This window comes from Polypterus senegalus, chromosome 4 (assembly GCF_016835505.1).
Source record: "Polypterus senegalus isolate Bchr_013 chromosome 4, ASM1683550v1, whole genome shotgun sequence".
Lineage (NCBI taxonomy): Eukaryota > Metazoa > Chordata > Cladistia > Polypteriformes > Polypteridae > Polypterus > Polypterus senegalus.
The window spans coordinates 36,616,638-36,642,699 of NC_053157.1; the positions used below are offsets into that span (position 1 = coordinate 36,616,638).

Genomic DNA, 26,062 nt, shown 5'->3' on the forward strand with positions numbered 1-26,062 from the left:
GCTTTCTCCTGTACTGCTCTTTCGCTGCCCTGAGCTGGATTCAGAGTTCCTTCTGCATGCACTTGAGGTCATGGTGATAACCGCCTTTAAAAGCCCTTTTCTTCTGGTTCAAAAGCCCCTTGATGTCACTTGTAATCCATGGCTTGTTGTTAGCATAGCAGTGTACTGTTCTTACTGGAACTACAATGTCCATACAGAAGTTGATGTAGTCAGTAGTACAGTCAACAACCTCCTCAATGTTCTCACTATGTGACCCCTGCAGCATATCCCAGTCCGTAGTTCCCAAGCAGTCTCTCAGAGCCTGCTCTGTCTCAGGGGACCACTTCCTGAATGAGTGTGTGGTTGTAGGTAGCTCCCTCACTCTTGGTTTGTAGTGAGGCTGAAGCAGAACCAGGTTATGATCTGCTTTCCCAAGTGCAGGCAGCGGGGTGGCGCTGTATGCGTCTTTAACGTTTGCATACAGTAGGTCAATAGTCCTATTTCCCCAGGTGTTACAATCCATATACTGGGAGAAGGCAGGTAAATTTTTTGTCCAATGTCACATGGTTAAAGTCTCCAGTGATTAGCACAAGCACCTCAGGGTGCTGTGTTTGTAACTTAGCAACCCCGGAATGGATGATGTCACCCGCTATCCAGTAAGAACACCAACCAGCTACTTCCACCAAATATATTCCTGAATATGGGTTTTTCTAGTAATACATTTATATTTCGCCACCATTACAGTGCAGTACTTACCCACTTTCAGAGGCACTCACAATATACTGCTTATCACTTCCTGAGCTAGCTTTAGACAGGCACGTGATTGAAGAGGTATGGCCAAACAAAAGTGCTCGAGGGCTAATCTACAAAAAAGCAAAAGACAAAAAAAAGATCAACAGAAAAAGCATTCCAGTTCTAAGGATTCAAATCCATCTCTGATAAAGTAAGGCTGTACAATTAATAGCATATTATTTGTAATTACGAAAATTGCCGATTAATTTATTCAGTAGTCCTACGCTGTCAGAGATCAAGATTTGTACCAAGTAAGAGTGCATTTACGAGTGGAAGGAACTCACATCACATGACAACAGGCAACCGTGCTGAATGTATTCTTAGAAGAGCTTTTTAAATGTATTAAATTCTTTCCCTTCTGTTTGCAATAAAAACTGAAAAATGTAAGTAATGTTGAACCTACTGTAAATCACCAAACACTTTTAGCCACTTTAGTTCCAAAACAAACTGAATAGTACATAATATCAAATTATTTTGCTTTCAACAGCAATGATGAGCATCAAAAATATCATAATGGTGGTGAACTGTGGTGAACTGCATTCAAATAATTACACAACTATCAACGATTAAACCAGACAGTTCAAAAGAGTGCAAGAAAGCTAAGCAAAAAAGCAGCACTAAGTCCTAGTAACAATAGGTCCATGATCCAAATATCTGTGAATTAATTGTTTATACTGTTTAAGCAGGCTATTGAAAGCAAATTTAGATATCAGAAATCAAAATCTTGTTTATCAAAAAACAAGACTCCAATTAAAACTGTATGCAACACAAAATGATCCACACCCAGAGTAAAATACACCATTGTTATTACGTTTGTTTCAAATGAATTAAGAGGTCAAGCAAAATGACAACTTTTGTTGGCTAACTAAAAAGATTACAATATGCAAGCTTTCAAGGCAACTCTGGCCCCTTCTTCAGGTAAGATGTCATGAAAGACTGCATTTCAAATAGATCTGAAATTAGTGGAACTTTATATAGCCACAACTGGTTGAGTAGAAGTATGGAAGCATGCCTGAGATTAACAGTTCATTATACTGATGAGCAATTTAAGCTAAAAAATGCAGTTGGTTTTGTAAATATAATCCTTTTTTCAAGAATAGGTCAACTGCTCAAGAACTAAGAGTCACACTGGCAACCTGGGGCTTGAACAAAAAGCAGTACGTTTGCAGGATTACACAACAGAGTGTAAAGTGCAGCCCACAATATCTAAGATGTAACGTCCATTACATGTCCAGTTACACTGTCGTTAAGACTGTAGTTGTAACATTATCCAACACAAATAATGAGGACTCTTGAGTAAATGAACTGACATAACCTGGCAATCCAATTGGCTGTTCAGAGGAGCGTCTGAATTGCAGAGCTCCGGAGTGCTGCCGCTGGACCCTTGTTGTTGAGAGTGACCTCACTGGGCGTTCCATGATTTTGTGGGTATTATGTGGCTGGCATCAAAGGTATTGCAGGCTGCAGTTAGACCAATCTTTGATTACAGATAATGGGAAAAACTCTGTGAATGTCATTGCAATCCATGATTGGACCAGACTTCAGTGCTTTGATCATACAGGTTACACTTGTGGTGATGGTTGACTATCCTGGGCCATTTATGCTAAACCTATAAACTGTATAGAATGGTGTCCATGCTTTAGCCCTATTCCATATCTTCTGCAGGTAACAGTTCATTATCTGACAATGTGCAAACACTGTGTAAGCATAGTGAAACTGAAAAGTTTTCAAACGGTGATATTCTTTTTTTATTTGATGGTACTGGGTGTATATTCTAGCACATTATACAAATTACAGAATGGCTGCAGCATGTAAAAACACGTTATCACCTAAATAATTCTTCAGCTTGCTATATATTAATATTGCTACATTTAATGCTTTTACATAGCAGTAAAACAGAACTATCAGGTTGGGTTTACTTTAACTTCCTAATCTTACATAAGTTACTAAATATTTTATTTTGCTCTTTGATTACACATACACATGCAACTTTTGCTTTTTGTTGTCAAGTAAAGCAGGACACCAATTTAGTATTAATAAAATCAAGGGCAATAATCATCAATTATGAATCCTGTCATAATTGTGCACCACTATTATGAAGCCATAAAAAGGGTAACTGGTTCCACTGGTACAAGAAAGTTTTAAAAGCCTAAATTCACATTAGCATTAAAGTGACCCCAGTGAAGGTATATAGCAGTAGATCCCAAAATTACAGTATATTTCTAACTAGCAAAAAGAACTATATTCTGCTCTACTACTGATTGCCTATTTATTTTTTCAGCAACTTTTAATAAGTTGATGGTGAGGGATTTAGAATAAATTAACATACAAAGATGTATAATTTCTAAGCAACCTAAAATGAGACAAAAAAATCAAACAGCAGAAAACTTAAATTATGCTTCTTCAGTTGCATGCAAATAACCAAAGCAGATGGGTTTAATTTTACTCAATTAAAATGCACATTAGTGAATTTAAAGACCTGCTGGCTCTAGTTGGGCAATCCCAAACACCACAAGTCTACAATTTTTGAGAAATGCATGCAGTACCCCCACTGCCCCAAAATTACCTCCAGATCTGAAGTCAAATCCCACAGACAGATTTGTCCATCGTGACAGCCTGTGACAATGGTTGCAAGATCATCCATAACAAGTAAGGTTGAAATGCAATGAGTAGGTGCTGTACGGCCCCATAAAACAATGGGAAGCACAAGGCTGTTTCCTGCCATCTTTTCTGTTGTCCTATAAGAAGAAGCATACACACAATTTAAGAGTCCAGACTTTCAAAATTATTTTCACCATCACACCTCTGCTTTGTCTCCTATGAAACCTTTGAATAGAAGTGGAAACATAAGATTCTGCCTTATCTAACTCAGTAAACTTCCAGACATTTATTTAGATTTTTTTTGTAGTTTGAACTTAAAATATAAAAAAGGCATACTCAAAAAACACAAGACATCACATAATAATATGAAAATAATACATGAGAAGAGAATGTTCAGCTCACCTTCCAAACTGATACATTCTTAGGAGTAATGGATTGTTATTAAATAAATTAACTTTCGACCATACAGTATAAACACAGACAACCTTTATTCATATATATTTTGCTTTTTTGTAGATTTCAAATGTATAAAAGCACAGGTTCTCTTTCAGGGTCTGAATAATTAGTCCCGACGCATCACACCAAATTTCACAATACAATTTTGTAATACAAAATGTAACTTTGTAATATGTATTGTACTACATTACCACAGGACTGAAACCAAACAGAAAGATAAATGAAAACATTTCTCATGAAAACCAGAGAATGTAAAAATCTGAAAAACAAGAACTGAGGTATAGCAGGAAAGACTTCCAACTTAAGACATCATCCATTAAGAAAATGGGCTCGGGATGCACATTAAGTGTTTCACACACACCTGTATTAGTAAGAAGTCGCATCCTCAAACGAGTACAGTGAACTGCAACATACTTTCACAAATGGACCACTGCATCCCCAGGCTATTCTTCAAACACCTGGCACCGGCAAAGCACAAATTTATCATTGCAGTGAAGCAGTTCTCATAATATACTCAAACACTACTGGGACAGCAAGCTGTAGTTACTGCAGCTCTCACAAGCTGCAGATATACTTTTCACTGAAAATGATTCAGAAATGGGCTACATTACAGCAAGGGGACATTATAATTCAGTGCTTCTCACATTGTTCTTAATAGCAGCACACTAGTATGGTGGAGAACGAAAGCAACTAAATTCCCACTGCCTGCTTTTCTGGTCAAATCACAAATCTGTCTCTGCTACGTCTGTACCCATTTAGTGTTTTCAAGTGTGGGGCTTATCATTACAATGGAGAGATATCAGCTTCAAGAAGAGGGGTGAAATTCTTATTTTGGATAGATTGAAAGATCTCTATTTGTCCCCCGGGAGAAAATTGGCTTTTTACAGAAGCTCTTTAAATAAATAAATACATAAATAGATAAATACTTTTACACAGACACACACACCAGAATGACTAAAAAGAAAGTAAATATAAAAAGAAAGAAAACTTCCGACTTGGCAGTCCCAGTCTCGGCAAGGCATTATGCTGGGGTATTGCTGTTGGTATAAAGGAGCCCCAGTAATATTTCTTGACCCACTTCTGCTGAATAATTCAATGGATGAAATTCCTCAGCATTAAGATGTCAGAGAGAGGATGTGCAGCATTATTCATAATAGCACACACCTTTGTTTAAATTCTCTCCTTCATGGTTACATCCAGGGTCCAGAGTATGTCCCATGATTGAGCCTTCCTTTTTAATTGTTTTGTTGATTCAATGGGCCACTCTTGAAGTGATGTTACCAGTCCAGCACCCCACAGCATAGAATATTGCACTGGAGTGGCCATCACAGAGTTGTAGAAGATGTGAGGAAATCCACCACTTGCATTAAAGGGGCACAGTCTCCAAAGGAAAAAAAGCCTGCTCTGCCATTTCTTATACAGTTACTCTGTGTTACACAAGACCAGCCCAATCTATCACTGATATGGTTGCGCAACCCCAAGTACTTGTAGGAGCGCACCACCTCAACATCCACTCCCTGAACAGTAACTGGACATACAGCATCTTTGGATCTTACAATGAGATATAACATTACTAGTTCTTCATAGATCCAGTCAGGACCCACAGTTAATGTGTCAGTAAGGAATTCAAGCAGGAAATAAAAAGGACAGCCACTGCTGAAGCATAGTATAATGTTAATTCAGAAAATTAAAAAAATTCAAATTTGGATGGTTTTGCACTGCAGTAAGTTTATATTATAGGTTTATGGGGTCAATATTATCACATGTACAGAGTACAGTAAAATCCTTGTACTAATCAACATGCAACATGTCTTATGTTACTGCACTGCAAATATTTTATGTTAATATGAAAGATTATTATTTTATTTTCAGAAAAAGTTTACAAAAACATGCATTTAAAGTTCCGTTTTGCTAGACTGATTCACATTTATTTTGCAGTGTTTTGATGTATGAATACCTAACAATAAGTAAAACTAAACATACAGTACATTTCTTTAATGAAAATTTAATATCACAGGAAAATTGCACTACAAAGCCAAAAACACAATATGAATTGAACTGTAGGATAAGTGTCTTTCCTCGTGCCTATTTGCACTGTGAGGTCCTTCACAGAGTGTAAAAAGTACATGGAGGATGACAACACTGGTGTGTTTCATCTTGCAATAATCTGAAAAAGATTTTTGTATGCTTTAAAATTAAGAGCAGAACACTCCAGCTGAATAAATCCATGTTGAGAATTTTGTTCAGAATGTAGATTCAAAGTGACACAAAAAAATAAACAAAATAAAAGGCTGAAGAACTTTTCACTTATATTGCCTGATATGGATGACAGGAGACAAAAACAGAGCTAAACTTTCATTTCCAAACTGTAAAGCAAGTATACACTATATAAACATATTTTAGCAGGTGATATTGTCTCTCTGTCAGATACACTTGATCACCATACTTTAATAACCACAAAATAAATACAGTAAAAATAACATGAAAAGAATTCAACAGTTCCTCAACTCACTGGCCCCACCTTGCATTTACATTTGTTTATCAAAAGTGACTTATAAAACAAGTCATAATAACTGAGTAAACATCAGCCTGCGGAACAAGATTACAAACCTAAAAATTGGTGATGAACCAATATTAAAAATTGTGCGTGGGCCCATATTTATAACCATACATAACAAAAAATCTCTTCAGCCAGACCTCACAGGTACCATAACATGAGTCCACCTCATTCTGATTATCATGCAAGAAAGAAAACCTCCCTGAGTGGCATCCATGCTGCTTTTAAATGGTACTCAGAACGCTGTCCATCATACAGTACAACTTATTCTGGGCTTTCACTGTGATATTTTTGCAGACACAGATGACTGATAGATTAGATAGATAGATACTTTATTAATCCCAAGGGGAAATTCACATAATCCACCAGCAGCATACTGATACAAAAACCAATATTAAATTAAAGAGTAATAAAAATGCAGGTAAAAACAGACAATAACTTTGAATAATGTTAACGTTTACCCCCCAGGTAGAATTGAAGAGTCCCATAGTGTGGAGGAAGAACGATCTCCTCAGTCTGTCAGTGGAGCAGGACGGTGACAGCAGTCTGTCGCTGAAGCTGCTCCTCTGCCTGGAGATGACACTTGAAGCATGTCTTCACAGGACGCTAGAAAAAGAGGGTGAGATGACCTCCCAGGTTCATCACCACCCACCCCAGAAATGTAACAAGGCAATTACAAAAACTTTATAGGTCATCCCCTGTACTCAGCTGCTGTTCAATTACCATAATGCTTAGGGGAGCAGATTTTGAGAAAGGTGAAACTGAAACAGACACCCATGATTGTTTTCACCTTTTCTACGTGAAGACTTACGTGAGTGTGGATATACCAAGACTGGGAGTGAAAGCAGAGGGATTGCATTTCTGGGCTTAAATATCTGCTCTAAAAACAAATTTTCATGCCTGTTGAACACATATCTTGTATTTAATATAAAAAATATAAACACACTGAATTTTGCATAACTAGAATATATAAACTTGAAGACAAAAGAAGGCAAACAATGACACATTGTAGCTATATACTTTTAAACTTCTTATACCACATACATATGGACGTTTAACATCTACTTTAAGTGAGAAAATCCAGAAAACAAGGGCACTTTACAAATAAAAATAATACAGTATATACAAAATTGTCATGAATATAAATAAATAGCTGACTCAGACAGGGTTTCACTTTGCAGCCTTAAAACCTTTGAATATCCGGTAATTTCTGAAGTCAAAGACATTTTCAGTCCCTCACTGCCCCCTGAATCATATCTGAATTACAATCACCCATTGGCACTTACTTCTGTGGGCATGAAGTACTTAAAAAAGACTAGGCTGCTACAGGACTCAGAACTCATTAAATTCTCACATCCATGTTTGTCTACCAAGTAAAAAAAGTTGATTTACCGCGCCATCTCCCTGGCTCTGCACCACATCAAAAAATGGCTGTTTCATTACAGCACTGCCTTTAAGAAACTGGTTACCTCTAAGCTGATCCTGAAACGTAGAGCTCTGAGCTTGTGAAACTCTATCTGCAACAGGATACTGGCATCCTTAGGAGGTGAACCACAGGTGTGGTAAAGATAGGCAACACAATGCATCCATGCAAATTTTACACAGCGGAACTCCAGACAACTGGCACTTCAGCTATAGATGAGAAGATCTCTTCACTAATGAGAGTTAAAACAACCACAGCAATAACAACATCGTCAAATGCTTTGAGGATGCCCTAGTGAACGGGCTGATCAGCAAAAACTTTCAATTTTCTTAACTGAGAGAAAGAAAAACAAAATAAATTGTCATAACAACCTGGTCCTGAATATCCCCAAAACAACCCCCAGTTCTCATAGATGAGATCAACTGAGTTACCCAAATTCATTTTTAAAATTTACCATGTTTTGTGATCTACTTTGCTTTATATTTCTTGTGTTAATACCTTCAGTTCTTTTTAAACTTTGTGTGTATTTGTAGTAGGTCATAATTTGCGTCATTGTCATCTGCAATAATTGTTTATATTTTTACAATATTTAAAACATACCTAAACAAAAAGTTAATTGAAAAATTATATACACACACACACACATATATATATATATAAAATATAAATACAGTATATACACATATATATTCATACATATACATACACTGTACATATACATATAAATATATATATATATTATATATATTATATATATTATATACATATATATTATATACATATATACATATATATATACATATATATATACATATATATATATATATATATATATATATATATATATATTATACACATATCCATCCATCCATTTTCCAACCCGCTGAATCCGAACACAGGGTCATGGGGGTCTGCTGGAGCCAATCCCAGCCAACACAGGGCACAAGGCAGGAACCAATCCTGGGCAGATCCACAGGACAGACACAAACACACCCACGCATCAAGCACACACTAGGGCCAATTAAGAAGCGCCAATCCACCTAACCGGCATGTCTTTGGACTGTGGGAGGAAACACGCAGACACAGGGAGAACATGCAAACTCCACGCAGGGAGGACCCGGGAAGCGAACCCGGGTCTCCTAACTGCAAGGCAGCAGCGCTACCACTCGCCATCGTGCGCATATATATATATATATATATATATATATACATATACACACATACATATATATATATATATATACTTACATACATATATATATATACATACATATATATATATATATACACACATATATATATATATATATATACACATATATATATACATACACACATATATATACATATATATATATATATATATACATATATATATACATATATATATATATATATATATATATACATATATATATATATACATATATTAGTGACACATATAGATGTTGAACGGTCCATGAACTGAATCTCAAGAGAAGGTGGGTCATGCAGCAAGACGATGACCCTAAGCACACAAGTCTTTCTACCAAAGAATGGTTAAAGGAGAATAAAGTTCATGTTTTGGGGTGGCCAAGTCAAAGTCCTGACCTTAATCCAATCGAAATGTTGTGGAAGGACCTGAAGCGAGCAGTTAATGTGAGGAAACCCACCAACATCCCAGAGTTGAAGCTGTCCTGTATGGAGGAATGGGCTACAATTCCTCCAAGCCGGTGTGCAGGAACGATCAAAAGTTACCGGAAAGGTTTAGTTGCAGTTATTGCTGCAAAGGGGGGGACACACCAGGTACTGAAAGCAAAGGTTCACATACATAGTTTTGCCACTCACAAATATGTAATATTCAATCATTTTCCTTAATAAATAAATGCCCAAGTGTAATATTTTTGTCTCATTTGTTTAACTAGTTTCTCTTTATCTACTTTTAGGACTTGAGTGAAAATCTGATGATGTTTTAGGTCATATTTATGCAGAAATATAGAAAACTAGCCAACCCGCGGCGTACCATACGTCTCATAATCAGGCCGGTTTTTTATTGATTTTTAAGCACAGGGAGAAAACTAACATTTGAAAAAAATCGGTAATGTAATAAATCAGCAAGAAAAGCAACATTGTTACAATGCACGGAACGAACCAACACACAATCGTCCGTGACTGAAAACTGGTGGACCGCCATCATGCTCTGCCTGCTCATGTGCCCATCTCCAACTCGTCACTTGAGTCGTTGTCGTCTTTACACAGTCCACATGCACCTGTGACTCACGTAGACTTCATTGCTCTGTGCGATTTTGGCTGCCTTTCTATATATAATCCACTAAGACACCCGACCACGGTGGTAGCGAGGTGGGTGTGTACAAAGTGCAGGAGCATCTAAGAAGATGCATGTTTGTCGCGGATGCAAATTGCTGTATGTAGCGTGTAAAACAGTTTGCTATGGTGCACGCAGTCGTGGGTCGTAACCGAAAACTCGCTTTTTAAAGACTGCTTACTTCATTGTGCTTTAACCTCTGTTGTAAAGGATTGTTTTAAGGACCCCATGGGATACCCCTCGCAAACCGTTTCACACGCTGCATATGGCGATTCACCTCCGTGAGAAACATGCCTCTATGAACAGTCAACGTAGCTCGGAGGTGCATGAAATGCACATGACATTAACCTGACGGGCACTGCATGTGGCCTCTACGACAGAAGAATATAAATGACGCCATTTTTTCTGTGCCGTCGCGTTCGAGTTGATGGGCATGGCCCTGCGAGTTGTCGTCGTATCCAATGGTCTTGGAGTTGGTGGGCGTGGCTCCTTCCTGCATGCACCATAGGTGTCTCACTTGTCGGCGGCTTAGTGAATCCACGTCCCTTCCGGCGTGCTTTCCATCGTTGTCTTGCCTTAGTGAATTATATATATAGATTCTAAAGGGTTTGCAAACTTCCAAGCACAACTGCACATTTTTCTATCAAGACAGTTGTCGAGTATTGATCAGTGTTTTGCAACTATCCACAAATTATAAAATAGTTTGCACATGACATTTTTGACCAAAAAAAAAAACACCAATATGAGATTTAGCCATTTTAAAGAAAGACCACCCATACGCAACAGCTCAGCACTTAGTATTCCTGAGCAACAACCTTTTACCCCCAAGGGGTGGTCTTCTGCCGACAGACCAAATGACAGTAAACTTTTTGCGCCACTTGTTTGGTTTATTTTTGATTTACTTCCATATTTAGGGAAGGGGCCTGAGTTGCCTTCGAAAGCTTGTATATTGTAATCTTTTTAGTAAGCCAATAAAAGGTGTCATTGTGTTTGACCTCTCACTACATTCATAATGGCTAACAAGATACAACACCCTAGTACTACACAAGCAAATAGAAAACATCTCCATCTCCTTACCACAAGAAAAACAGCACCAGGAATAGGCAATAAAAGGATAATTTCCAGATCCCTTTGGATGTCACAAACATGTGATAGAAACATGAGAAGCATGAATCAGTACTTGACAAAAGTCTTGGCTTGAAAAATGGATGTATGTGACAAGTTTTGCAGGTTTTCTTAAGTGCCCTATACCCTCCATTGTAAAGCACTAGTGTGGGCAAGATATTGTTTTTTTTAATTTAAAGAAGCTGCTTAACTTTACAACACAATTTTGCGTGACAAATGCATATGTCTGTGAAGAAATAACTGACTTCAAAAATACTAAACTTATCCTTTAAAACAACTTTGAACTTGTCCAATTTTCTTGGGGGGAGCTGCAAACTAGTGGGACCGAGCCATTGGGGATGTCAAATTACGATGATCATAGGACTCTGGCACAACTGCTCTTGACTCGCTAAGATTATGAAGGTGACATCCACAACTGAAAATTGCTGGAAAAATCATGTAACGTGCTTGAAATATCAATTCTGAATAGAACACTTGAAGATGAGTCATGGTCTGAAATCAAGAAGCTGATTAATGTGGTAGGAAAACCTACAAGGAGAATCAGGATGCTTTCAGAAATGCTGAAAGATGTGCTACTGCTTACTAAAACTAAAGGTTTGCCAACATTTATACAAAAGGATTAGTAAATTAAAATAAAAATACATTAATATCAGATAAATAATATATATTTTATATTAGTCTGTAAATTGTGTTGTTTTTATTTACAAACAAAGCTTTGATAATTTATATCTCTTTAAGAAGATTTGTATACTCAATGTTCATCCACCCATTTGCTGAACCTGCTTATTCTTCAGCCGGGTGCAGCACCTATTACTGCAGCTAAAACATGAAAAGGAACTCGGATATGGTTATCCATCCATCCATTTTCCAACCCGCTATATCCTAACTACAGGGTCACAGGGGTCTGCTGGAGCCAATCCCAGCCAACACTGGGTGCAAAGCAGGAAACAGACCCTAGGCAGGGCGCCAGCTCACCACATGGCGCGTACACACACACACACAAACATTCACACACACACCAGGGACAATTTAGAATCGCCAATGCACCTAACCTGCATGTCTCTGGACTGTGGGAGGAAACCAAAGTATCCAGAAGAAACCCACGCAGAAACGGGGAGAACATGCAAACTCCACACAGGGAGGACCCAGTAAGCAAACCCAGGTCTCCTAACTGCGAGGCAGCAGCACTACCCACTGCCCAACCATGCCACCCCAGATATGGTTATATGATTTTAAATTTTTACAATTAAGGAGTTTCTAATTCAGCTTGTTACCTTAATAAAGAATAATCTAACCTAATAGCATGATCTAAAGATTAAATGGTAAAGAAGAGTGGTGGTGCTTTGAACAACTTCTGTTACCTGATTTTGTTTTTGTTGAGGTACACAGACATAGTAGAGGCTTCGTATTATCAGAATAAGCATGACACAGGTAAATTAGGGACACATGTAGATGTTGAACAGTTAAGCAGAGTCTTGAAAGATACCATCTACTAAAGTGGATATAAAGAGATACTTTGCTATCCACAGAAAACCTTATTCTGTATACATAGCCAGAGATGGAAACAAATGTACAATAAACACTGGAAACATTTCACAACAGCTCTCTATATATAAAATCTGTCTGTCTGTCCGCTTTTCATGAGAAAACTACTTAATGGATTTAGATTGGGTTGTTTTGTATAATCTCCTTGAACATTCCGGTTGATTTTGCGACTTCTGTCATCGCGCTAGTTCGCTTGCAGGAGTGATTTATTTGCACGAATCCGAGGCAGAGGCTGCAGGCCAAGGAGAGAGGAAGGCGTGACATCAGGAGTAGAGAGCTGGGCAGGGCCCTCCTCACTCACGCGCCAGCCTCTGTTCGAATTGCACTACCTCTGGCCACTTTTTGGGGCATATCTTGCCTCTGCTTAGCTAGCGATACTTGTTTTTTATTGATTTTTAAAGTTTGTCCTGTTACACTACTATGCGGGTGGAGTTGCTGGGGACAGCTAGTTTACAATAAACATGGCAAACTTTGACAATAAAAGTAACTACTGTACCATACAGGTTTACTTTAAAGCCATTATTTTAAACCACTTTTAAAAGCTGGTGTGGTCTGACTTGAAGACTTAAGGTGTCTGTCTGATTTAGCCAATTTGAAGATGAGAAGCTAAAGTATAAATGCAACTAAACCTCTTGCCTAAATGGACATCTTGTTTAGCATGTTTGTTTTTAGCATCTAATAAATATCACCACAGATTTTTGGAGATCAGTGTTGTGTTTTCTGACTTTACAGACTGAGCTATTTTAAAATGGTTCACATAAGCAACCATTTAGATAATAAGTGATCTAGATGAAACTGTGGAAACTTGCGGTCTCTCGCCAGGACTCCTTGGCCACTCTCTCTTTTACAGAATGTAGAGTCTGGCACTTCTGTTGCATACTGGATAGAGACAATAGCAGCTTGCGACCCAACTGTAGCAGCCCGTGATCCAAAAGTAAGTCACAACCAAGTGGTTGAGAAACACTGCTCTAGAGTCTTGGGGAAATCTTCTCAAACACTACACATGAAAGAGCAATCCACCGAGAAGCACCCTTTGTCATCACACACGGGTTGTTTATCATTTCTATTTAGTGGAGATTTGAATATTTTTGTGTTATCTTGGTGGTGCCCTTGTCTGCCAGGCCCTTACTTACTGTAAATATCCAGTAAACCTGTCAATGTATCCAACTGGACAGGAAGTAGAGCAGGTATTTTTAAACCAGTCTCTCAGAACCGTGAATGCTTGTTCTAGAACTAGGCAGACATTTTCATCTTGATGGCAAATGAACAAAAAAATGAACATGTAGAAATAGTGGCTGGGATATTACTTGTGAAAACAATCACCAGATTTCAAAGGCCATGGACAATAAATTTCTATCAATATATGCCCTGTAACAAACTACCTGGTGGATCTTTACTATTACAGCTATACTATGCAGAACTGTGGTGGGGCATGTGTACAAAAGCTGTTTAGATTTCATGTGAGGTTATACTGCTGAATATCAAGTGTGCTGTATGGAAACGGCAGGGTGGTGGCTCTGAGGCTAGGGATCTGCACTGGCAATCAGAAGGTTGCCGGTTCAAATCCCATAAAATGCCTAAAGGGTCTCTGCTCTGTTGGGCCCTTGAGCAAGGCCTGGGTATGACATTAATTTGCATGTAGGCCCTCCAAACTGCAGGGAAAAACTTGGGGGCAGAACACTCCAGCCACCATAAAAAAAACCTCACACTGTTCCACTCCATCTGAACCTAGTGTGGGGCTGAGGAATCGCCCGTTTCATGGCTTCACTCAGGTCCTAATCTGGATCCTGAGTTGGTTTGTCATGTAGTGGGTGCGGCAATGCACTGTATCAGTGCGTGCTCCTAACCTCTGTGTGGAAACTGACAATGTATTGAATTCATGATTTCACTGGTCACTGGGCTGTATTGGCTCAAGGCAGCACAATGACACTGTAGCTAGTACCGATTCAGGGTTGCTGCTTGTATGGAATTTGCACTGTTCTGCATACTCTTTCCTCCCACAGCTGCACGTGTCAATTTCAGTAACTTCTCTAATTGAAATGGCCTGGAGATAAACTAGTGCCCAGTCCAGGGATTATGTCAGCCTTGTACCATATGTTGATCTATTCCTTGCAATACAGATTTGCATTAAGCAGGTTGAACAACACATCATAAAAAGTCAACAAAGCATGTGGGGGTAATGCTGTTCATAATAAGAATTACTTGAATTGCTGATGGATCCAGCATCCTAAATTTTAATTCCAAGCTCAAGTGTGATGATCCAGATTGGCTCCACATCCTTTGGCAGCTTGAACCTGGAGCTTGGGTATGAGCATGGGATCTCTCATTCCTTTTTCTTTGTTGATCTTTTTTGTTTGTTCCCCTATCAATCTTTCTGTCTCTTACCCAGGATCCCTTTTAGGCTGTGGCCAGGAGCAGGCACCACAATCACCAACTGCGAGGTTTAAAAGAAGCATTTGACCGACCTGCTCGCATGAATGCTTGATCAGCCAAGCACCTTAATCACCCTTGAAGAAAGCATGTTTTTAAGCGCACCTACACCCTCCTGGATCCTGCACACTTTGAACAATTTATTTCTTTTAAAAACACACAGCACCATTAAACTCTCTCATCACACCAGGATACAGTTCTGCATACATTTTCCTCCCTTTGGCTCTGGATTTGGATTTTTGTGTGCCCTGTGCAGAACTAGCACTCCATCCAAGGTTGGCTCCTGCTTTGCACACATTCTGGCTCCCTATGACCCTGGAATGGATTAAGCAGGGTTAAGATGCATCATGTTAAATTATGAATATTAGGCCCTGCATGTGTCTGGCTTACTTAAAACAGTTTAAATACTCTTCATATCCCACACTTTCTCAGTAGGCATTCCACAGTGGAGGCAGCAGATTAATGCCAAGGCTCACCCACATTCTCACCACATGAGTCAATGTCTGGGTGCACTCACTCATCAATTAGCATTTAAAATTATTTTTTGAACAGAGGGAGTATTATTTCAAGAAAAACAAATGTGATTAAACAAGTGAAACTGGCTATCTGCCTCTCAATCTTGTTTATTAAATTATCCAGGTCTCTGAAAGCACTAAATATACTTTGTCCACTGTCTTCTGCTGCTTCAGAGTCAAAGATAATGCCACATTTTGAAAATCTATTATGCCCACAGATTAAAATACAAAAGCATAGGAGCAATAGCTTTATCACATGTACTAAATATTATAAAGCGCCAAGCACTGTAAAAGGTAAAATAAAAAAAATACAAACATCAGTAAACACTTCTAAGCCTGCTTGACTGTACTTTGATAAAACACACCACAGCTGTCAAACTCCTTTTAAGCACTTGCCACAAACAATAATAAAAACTCTTTAAAAAGAAAAAAAAAAAGTTTAAGTCTACCAAATTTTACACCATACCTTTTCTCTTTTGTTCTCTTACGAGACATCTTGTAAAGATTCCTGAATATGTTCTTCATTTTTTATAAAACAGAGCGAACTCGGAGCTGTAAGTGCAGCAGCTGGCAACAAACTGCCCTTCAAGGTCGCTGCAAACCCCAGTACTCAGAAACAAATGTAGCTGCAGGGTATTAGTCAATATTTCCAAATTAGTAAAAGGAAGGGTAATGATTGGGATTTATTTAAAAAAAAAAGTATTATATAGCTTGCTAGATAGCACAAAAGCAAAAAAAAAAAGAAAAAAAGATTAAAACAGCATTTTTTAAATAAATTATCAAGTTTAAAAATAAATCAGCTATTAAAATAGATTGGTCAAGCATTACCACTCATGCAAAAGGTGTCCACCATATTTAAAATTTGTTTGTTTATGTTGCAATAAACCCACAACTCAATCAAAAGCAATAATGGTATCTTTACATGCCTAATGGTGCCTTCTTTCAAATAAATCATTCATTTCCATGTTGTGTTTGCTCTTTCTTTAGTAAAATATGCAATTTGTACACATATACGCCAAGACGCGCAGGGCGTCACAGTTGAATAAATTTGCTTTAATCAAAGATCCCATCTCTGTCAACCCACAAACAGCGAAAGACTCATTCTAATTGGATAGTTAAGTGTCAGACCTTTCCAATGATGTATAGTTTATGACTGGTCATTTGTGCTACATGTCACATGCAAAAGGCAGGAAAGAAATATATTGCTTACGTGACAGCTAATCTTTACGCATTGTTACACACAAGCTTGTGTGTGATTACATGAAAATTGTTTGGTTGATATGCAATAAGCCTTGAAGTTGGTGCTAGGGAGATATCTTCATCAAAAAAACAAATATTGAGGCAGTCTTAAAAAAGTTACAGAATACCAGTTACAGTATACAGAATATACTTGAGAGACAGTTTTGATTCTGTTGGGAACAACATGTTTGCTGAAGGACTCTATCCTTGATCTGTAAGTACAGCTTAGCATAACTTTGAGGTGTCACAGTGTGCAGTTTTACAGTTCAGTTCAAGTGTCATGGGTTCAGTAGTCATATCCCAATTTTGTCCGCTGTACATTACCCCTATGTTGGTTTTCTGAACAGTGCTCTTCCAGTTTCAACTTCTTAGAGTACTAGTGAAGTACATTTACATTGTACCCACTCAAAGTTTCACATTAGGAACCCCTCTAACTTTCAAAAGAATGTCACTTGCCGAGTGTACTTTTATAAGGGTTTACTCCTTGATCAAAAGAATCTGTATCATGCCACACCACACTGCCACTCACAGTTTCATGTGGGGACTCCACGTCACTCCCACCTCAACAGAATGTCACTGAATCACACCACACAAACTTAGGTAGGGTTTATACTTCACACTACGCAATGCATGCTCCAGGGGACACTCCTGCTATGCAAGCATTTTACTGTTTATACTTGCACGCGTACTTTACGTAAATCTGGAGGAATCCAGCGGGTGGCAGTGCGAGATATTGGATGAGAACAGGTTCGGCTTCTCTGTGTTGTGAATTGCCTGGAACTCCCATAAATTCTGATGACACCTTACCGCAATATCTCTAAAAAGGATGTTTAATTATTAAATCCATCAATCCAGGGATGTGTCCATTACAGCTAGCACTGGGCACGAGACAGAAACAATCCTTATACAGGGCATCAGCTCATAGCAAGGTGAATACAAGCACTCACATATACTAGCGTCATTCTAGTGTCACCAAATCTGCATACTTTGGAAGGAAACCGGAGCACACTGTGGAAACCCTGCAGGAAAACATGAAAACTCCAGGCAGGGAGTACCAGCAACATGCCCCCCTTTTAGACAACAGTGCTACCACTCCACCACCGTGTCACCCCCATGTGTGTAATTATTAACAGTATTCATTATTTAAATGAAATTAACGATTTATCTGTAAAATGTAACACATACTTTAATGCATTTCACCATGAAAGTGATATAAAGTAAAAATCTAAGGATTCTAAATATGCAGAGAGTTGGAATATCATACATGATAGATAGATAGATAGATAGATAGATAGATAGATAGATAGATAGATAGATAGATAGATAGATAGATAGATAGATAGATAGATAGATAGATAGATAGATAGATAGATAGATAGATAGATAGATAGATACTTTATTAATCCCAGGGGGAAATTAATGTGTTCATTGTGGCGATCTATTGCTGTTTGCTGCTGCTGTCAGGTCAGGAGGAAGCCACAGGAAAAAAAAGATGGCACAAAAGATGGTATCGTGTCATTACAATCAGGAATATGTGACGCTTGAATATAAAAGCACCACGAATGCATCTGTATGTTGGCATTTTGCTTCACCGCATCAAACCATTCATCAAACATCGAAGCGCACACATCAAACCTACTAGGATCCGCATTGTGGCTTTCTGTTACATGTAGATAGTAAACAGAGACTCTGATGTCACGTTCCGACTTTTAGCACACTGCGCCCCACGACTTTTTTGCTGGTACTGCAACTCGCACACGTGTCGCATTAATTTCGTGTCAAATGAACGCTGGGAACGCATGGCAGCCATGATGCGTGAAGTATAAACGAGCCCTTAGATTTAACGTCATTGACACTTGCCATGCCAGACCAGTTTCACGAGGCTTACACGCCACAAATTTGATGTTTAGGTTGAATGGACACTGTGTGGAGATTTATGGGTATGTGTGTGTCTTGTCCAGGGCTATTTCCTGCACTGCAACTAAGGCTGCTGGCAAAAGTATTACCTCCAGCACTGGAAGAAGCTGCTATGAAAATGTACATAGTTTATTGCAAGAAAAAAGCAACAACAACAAAATTAAAAAAAAAAAATTAAAACACTAAAACGTTGTGGGCCAACTGCAACATAAGACAGAAGATGATGTGTGAATTGCACCCCAAAAATCCATATCTATTGTACAAAATGGAAGGTTCTTCCGTGTCTAGTAGTAAACAGAAACTGTTTCAAGGACTGGCATGAAGATTAGTTTTGAAAGTAAAGGTTTGAATAAGTGCATAATTATATATACACCAGTAATGGCGTACTGCACAACAACTTGACTTGACCATACTCCGCACCCGTATGCATCTGCCACATGGTCGCCCTGCAGCCCACAGCTGAGAGTTGATTTTACAATAAAATAAAATAAAAGGACTAATAATTCCAAAACTCTTCACTTTTAATATAAAGCTGTAGTGCAGAGTTTCAGTGTAGTATATGTGTACCAAATTACGGGCTACAGGTTATTTGATTTTTGACCTTGACCTTCCTGGGTTGATCTTTGACCTTGGAGGTCAATCATCACCCCAAATGCGGACAGTAGGGGTCACGTAGTATATGTGTACCAAATTTCAGGTCAATAGGTCAAACGGTTTGTGAGCTGGACAATCCTGGACAGATAAAGAGACAGCCACGGTACTGTATTATATAAGAAGAAAGATAGTTAAAAATTGTACTGCTGCTTTTAGAGTCATATACTGTATAAAGAGTGTGTGTATATATTAAAATAAACATATTGTTTGGGTACAAAAGATGAAATGTTTCCAAATATTATGTACTGTAAAATCCTCTTTTTAGAGAGATTTGTAAAACATAATTTTTTTAAAAAGTTTTATTTAGTTCATGTTAATTTGAAACAAAGGACTAGCATGAGGCGGATTGCCTGGATTTGGGTGTTTTCCATTTCAAGAAGGAGATATCACTTATGTTTAATCCAGTCAGAATACCAATAGTGGATTTTAGCTTACTTACTGGGTTGGGGATTACTGATACAATATTGAAGGCTTAGCAAACATTTCCGTAAGATCTATGGGAATTTAGAAGCAAAGCATTATACTGGTACTGTACTGGAATAACTCAATTTAATTGAATTCAATTTTATTGTCCCAAGAGGGAAATCTGTCAACAGCTTTTACGGAGAGACCACAAGGTAACATTAAAAAAATCATCAGAAAAAACACTTTATTTGTCCAAATAAATGAAATATAGCAGTAAACATAATACAGTATAAAATTAAATGCTGCATATTACACACACAAATTAAACCAACATTAAGACTTGCCTAATGACCGATGCAAATGCTGATCATCCCATAATTTAAGCTGTTAATGCTTAGTAAGGCTGAACATATTTAGAAGATTAATAGCAGTTGAATGAACAAGTACTTGCACCAGGTGAATTTGTGACCTGATGACAACAACTGCCACTGAGAGTGTAGCAGGCGAGTCTTGTCTGAGAGGATATGCCCTGCTTTGTGTAATATGTGCTTAATAATCTGCTCCATTTTACATTTTGATATGTTCTCTTTTTGTTTTGGACATTAAAATTTCTAAACCAGGCAGGCAGAGCATAAATAAAGACAAACTTGTTAAACGTCTGACTTAATTGTAGGACTCACGCTAAAAAGACTCTCCCCTTCCTTAGGCAGTAGAGGTGCTGCTGTTCCTTTCTGCAGATGGCTTCTGTATTTTTATTAAAAGTCAGTTTTGAGTCTGTGATTGTCCCTAGACATTTATAACTCTCCACAACTTCCACTGCCTGGTCATTAATGATTGTTTGTTGTGGGTTAAGGGCATTTCTTCTAATAGCAATGTATGGCTCTGAAAGACCAATGTTAGGCCCCTAGATTTACTACTCCTACAGTGAATGTGGTAAGGGAAATTATGTTTGTTAACCCAAATATCTGAGTTTACTTTGATCTGTACACTGTTACAAAAAAGAAAAAGCTTGAAACAAAACATGTAATGTTCACTTATTGTTGTAGGAAAATCAAGAATTCACTACAAACTATGGCAGGAGTGCCTGAAGACTAATTTATGCAGACATTTTTAGATTTTTCATTCTCATATACTATCGTAATCAAAGAGAACACAGAGAAGAAGAGTACATGCTTTACAATGTGGGTCTCCTTCCTTTGTAACAGATGACAGTGTTGATCAGCAAATTTCGGTAAATCATTTTTCACAGCGAATATGCTGTGGTTGCCGATATCTATTTTAATTGAAGATTTTCTTGGAAATTTGCCGTGCTGCCAGTTTTGGCAAATATCCCCAAGCACCTAAAAAGCAACGCCAGTGTGACATCAAAGAGCCATGGCAGCCATGCACACAACTTTCACGCATGCCTAGTGTACGATCATTGCCGGCGTAACTATAGCTGGGTCACAAGCACAACAGGATAAATAAAATGTTACTTCAGCTACTGAGATGTGCTAAACATTTGATGTGTTTTGATTTTTGAGGACCAATGGTGCAGTGGTCAGCTCAGTTCACATATTTGGGCACAATAATAAGTCCAGCATAGTTGGTAAGCGTCTCCCTAGCTGTCAGGGACACTTAAGAGACCACTGCACCGTTATGATCCCCTCAAAACTACTTCAGTTCTTCTCAGTCCTTCTCCATGGACTTCAATGCAGTTTGCAGAGCTGGAACTTCACAAACATTTCCGTGATTTCTCCAAATTGAAGGCGAAGGGTTCGCTCATCACTAGTAGAGAACTATGTGTATAAGAAATCATAGCTGAAATTATTCATTACATTAGGCAACATTGTTCACACACGTCAGCATTTCCCTACCACTGAAATTAGTGTGCACCTGAAATAATCTTTAGCTGCTAGCTCTGGCCGGAGGTAAAGGCTATGTGACATCCAATCCTGAAGTGAACTGAACCACTGTGAATATTTGAGAGGGCACACTACAACCAAGTCATCTATGGAATGTGTTTTCTTGCTCTAATCACAAATGTAGAATCAGTGTGATAATTTGGAAGCAATTTTGTAAATTAGTTATGCATTTATAGTCAGTTAAGATGGGAGCAAATACATCGCAAAAGATAGGTGCCAATTCAAGTGGTTGTGAGGGATGGTTGCAAACAACGTTTAAATACAAAATACACACTGCATGGCCGAAAACATTTCGGTCAGACAGCTCTGCCTAAATTGTTAGGATTTGCATTGCCAAACTCTGAGGCATAAACTAGGCAGTTTTAAATTTTGTAACAACAAGCCAAAAATCTGAGCCATACCCCTCCTTGTCAGTGTATTTCATTAACGAAATTAGGCAACTGCAAAGGTATGGTTTGAAAACATCCTACTTCCCAGAAGACCACACCGGCAACAACATTGCATAAGATCTGAAAGATGCACTGGCCTCATGGTCGCTGCGAGAAGACTGCATGGTTTACATGACAACAGACAGTGGGGCTAACGTTATTAGTGAACTACAGATTAACAACGGGAATAGGCTTCCTTGTTTTGGACACAGGCTTCATTGGTGAGTAATTTGGATTCCTCTATAAAATGCAATTTAAGTGAAATTGATCTAGTATGGAGCCCCATAGGTGTCAGGCCAAAAAAAAAATCAATTTGAACAAATTATGTAATTCATTTGAAAGGACTGCTTTTATTTCTGTAAGAAGCATATGCCTATCGGGTGAATTTTATTTTGTAAGTTGTCTTGGTTGAGGGTCCTAGATTATAAAGCACTTTTTTTTCTTTCATTATTTAAAACACTCGCACAGATCCCTGCCTCCTGACCCTCCTCCATCCCACCCGAATCATATAGGCACTGTTCCGGTCTGTAGATCCAAAATGTTCTATTGAAACTGATTTATACATCTGAAAAGACCCCCAGCTGGGTGAAAAAAAAAAAAAAAGGCTTTTGGCAGCTATTTCATAAAAACACAATAATTCAGAGAAGGCGAGTCTCTGCACACTGGCCATTGAAAAGGAGGTCAAGAGCTACTTGACGATACCTGAGGTGGACAGCAGTGATATTTCAGTTCTGGAATTAATTGTAGTTTGAGTTTTTATATTTTATTTTAATTTTTATTTCATTCTAGTTTTCAGTGGAGTCAACGATTTTTATTTTTATTTAGTTCTGTGTTTAAAATGTTAGTTTTTATTTTTATTTAGTTCTGGCCTTTTTACATAATATTAGTACAATTGTAGTTTTTATTCCGTAGCAAAACCACAAATGCCGGCCTACACATATTTCAATGCAAATTATGTTTCAGTCAACAAAATATACTGATAGGTCAAAAATGCCATTAAACACAGCTTGACTATCAATGAGCAAACAGATTACGTGGCCTAATGAGTACAGTCAGCAAGATCAAATGTTTTAACCCAAGAAACCAGTCTGTGCAAGCACGTTGCTGTTAAGCTTTAAATAAGCACACATTTCGAGAGATTTGTTCATGTTGCAATGATGTCCATTGCACAGATGAATAACAATATTCGCTTGATGAACGTCTGTGATGCAGGTGCACGGACGAGGTCCTTAGCCACTGGTGCCAGCAGACCGTATGTTGATGATTTCTGCAGCCAGTACTGAAGTGCAGTCTGGGTGCCAGAGAAATGCTGGACTTCCACTAAGTACTGATCTAGCTGGTCCTGCACTGAAACTCCAAGACTCTTTTTGTTCTTCTTGCATTACACCTGCATAATTAAAGTATTTGCACACATTATTTTCTCACTTTCTACCTGCAAACATCTGTGCAAAACTCGCCATCGTCAACCACAAGTGCTTATTGCTTCAACCTGACAAACCAAATGTGCTTAAACAAACAAACAAACAAACAACAGTCCTTAACGAAAGTTGCCCCATGTGACTATGGTAATCCTAAGGTACAAGGTCACCGCATAGTAAACAGCGCCACGTAACTGAACTCTCAGGGGGACCTACAAGCAACCCCTCTGCATGACTGAACCAGACTGAATGAAAATGTTATTGTTGTTTTCTTTCGTTTTTACTCAATTTTCATTCTCGTTTTAGTTCGATCAGATATCACTCATTTTTATTTTTATTTAGTTTTAGTTTCTCTGTTTGCCTTAATTTGTAAATTTTGTAAAACAAAACACAACATTTTTAGTTCTAGTTCTCATTTTCATTATGAAAATCTCACTGGTGGACAGTGATGTAAATCCACTTCACTGGTGGAAAAAAAACCAGAAGAATTATATTTCCCCAGATTGGAGAAACGTACATAAAAAGTGCCTGTGCATCCCTGCCTGAAGCAGCCCTTCTGCTCTGAAGCCAGATGCTGTGGACAGACTGGTGCTTCTATCACACAGCTTGAACTTTCCTCGGTAGAATCTTACAATTGTTTTAGTTTTTTCAAATATCTTTGTGCAATATTGGACAGAACTTGAAGTTAGTAATTTGTTTAAAAATGTGACAGGTTTGGATTTTTTATCTTTGTGCAATATATGACAGAACTTCTTTACTGATGCTACAGTTTTTTTTCCTGTGCAGTAATTCAGAGAACTTTGGATTTTTACACTGTAGTACAGTATGTTTGATTTATGTTCGTTTACATTAAGGGTAAGTGTCTGTTTAAAATGCTAGTAGTTTTCTCGTTTTTTTGCGTAAATCCTGTAGGCCACTTTGAAACAGTTTACTCATACTTGCACTGTTTGATCTCAGTAATACTTTGACTGCCAATTTTAATGTTTTTGTGTTATTTTACTTCAGTTTTAAGTAAATAAATAAGACCTGTTTTCCTTAACTGTTGTTTCCATTAATCTCATTAGTAAGCTACAATTAACATCCTATTAACAAGGCAAGCCAGATCAGAAAAGACTTTTACAAACACAATTTAAAATATTGTCCAATTATGTTTATTGTCAAAGTCCCAGAAAACATTGAAATATCATTTTCTGCCAATATTGCTCAAAGAGATAGGTGGAGTAGATAAATAGATCCTTATAAAAGAATCGCAGAGAGTGGACACGGCACAAGACTCTCATGAGACAACTGGGAACACTGAAGAAGTGAACGCAACTTACATCTGTGGCTATTTGGTGACTGTTATTTTATAAGGCGTTACCCATGACCATAACAGCAGGATGGTGACTGTATTCAAAGTGGCGATGTGAATCATTCATTTTTAAATAAACATGCCCATTATTGAGCTTCACACTTACTCAGTAAGTGTGTCTCCGTCCTTTCATCTTGGTGCTCACTACAGTATTATTTTTGACGTCATTGCAATAAAGTGGCAACAATTATGTGCAGCTTACTAGAATATCCTACTTAATTATGATGTCTTTCTTCTTCTTCTCCTACTATTTTGATTATTATTATTATTGGTGAAGCCTTAGGATTAGCATCAGAAAACTATAAAACGCCTTTATGAGTGGTAATTTGCGCCATGGGGGTGCCATAAAATAATGATGTCATTCAAGCTTCATAACTACTTCAGAAATCCTACTCTGTGGTAGAACAAATTCTTATCCTAGGCCAACTTTTACTGCAATTCCTAGGACTAATTCTGAGATCATTGAAAAATGCAGGCCCTGTAATAATACTCTTTAACTGACAAATCTGATTTGCAAAGGACGTGTTAAAGCTGGAACAAATCTAAAAATTAAAGAAAAGATTTGAAAAATTCAAGTATCCAGTGTGTAATTATTACTCCTCATTAGTGTTGTGATGTCTTCAACTTTTACTAATGTATATACAGTACATATGACATATATAAAAGTTGCCCAACATCAAATGCCACAAACCTCACAATTTGACTTTTTTAACAAACCTGGTTTGAAAAGTGTATTGTGACAAAAGACTTTGCATTAATGAAAACATCCTAAATGATGTTGTCATTCAGTAAGTCATATGACAATGATATAATGATGTTTAAAGTTTTATTTTTGGAATTGATTTTATGCATTCAGCAGGTGGACTGAAAATGACAGTGAATATTTTTTTTCACACATGATAAGTCCATAATGGTCATAACATTCCCCTCAAGCTAATAGAATCCACCTCAATTCTTGTTACATTTGGAGTAAGTCCTCTTCTATCACTCATGAACTTTAAACCCTGATATACACTTT

At 37.9% G+C, this 26,062-nt stretch overlaps 1 protein-coding gene across 4 annotated transcripts in view; it reads right to left on the minus strand.

Annotated features, from left to right (window-relative positions):
- The window catches only part of LOC120527253 (WD repeat-containing protein 7), a 522,770-nt gene that overhangs the window by 483,610 nt on the left and 13,098 nt on the right, over positions 1 to 26,062 (minus strand). For all 4 annotated transcript variants that reach the window (XM_039750464.1, XM_039750463.1, XM_039750462.1 and 1 more), the window contains exons 2-3: positions 3,338 to 3,509; positions 736 to 842 (exon numbers count right to left, since the gene is read on the minus strand). In XM_039750464.1, the coding sequence (XP_039606398.1) occupies positions 736 to 842; positions 3,338 to 3,496 (266 nt within the window). In that variant the 5' untranslated portion in view covers positions 3,497 to 3,509. The remainder of the gene's footprint in view (positions 1 to 735; positions 843 to 3,337; positions 3,510 to 26,062) is intronic.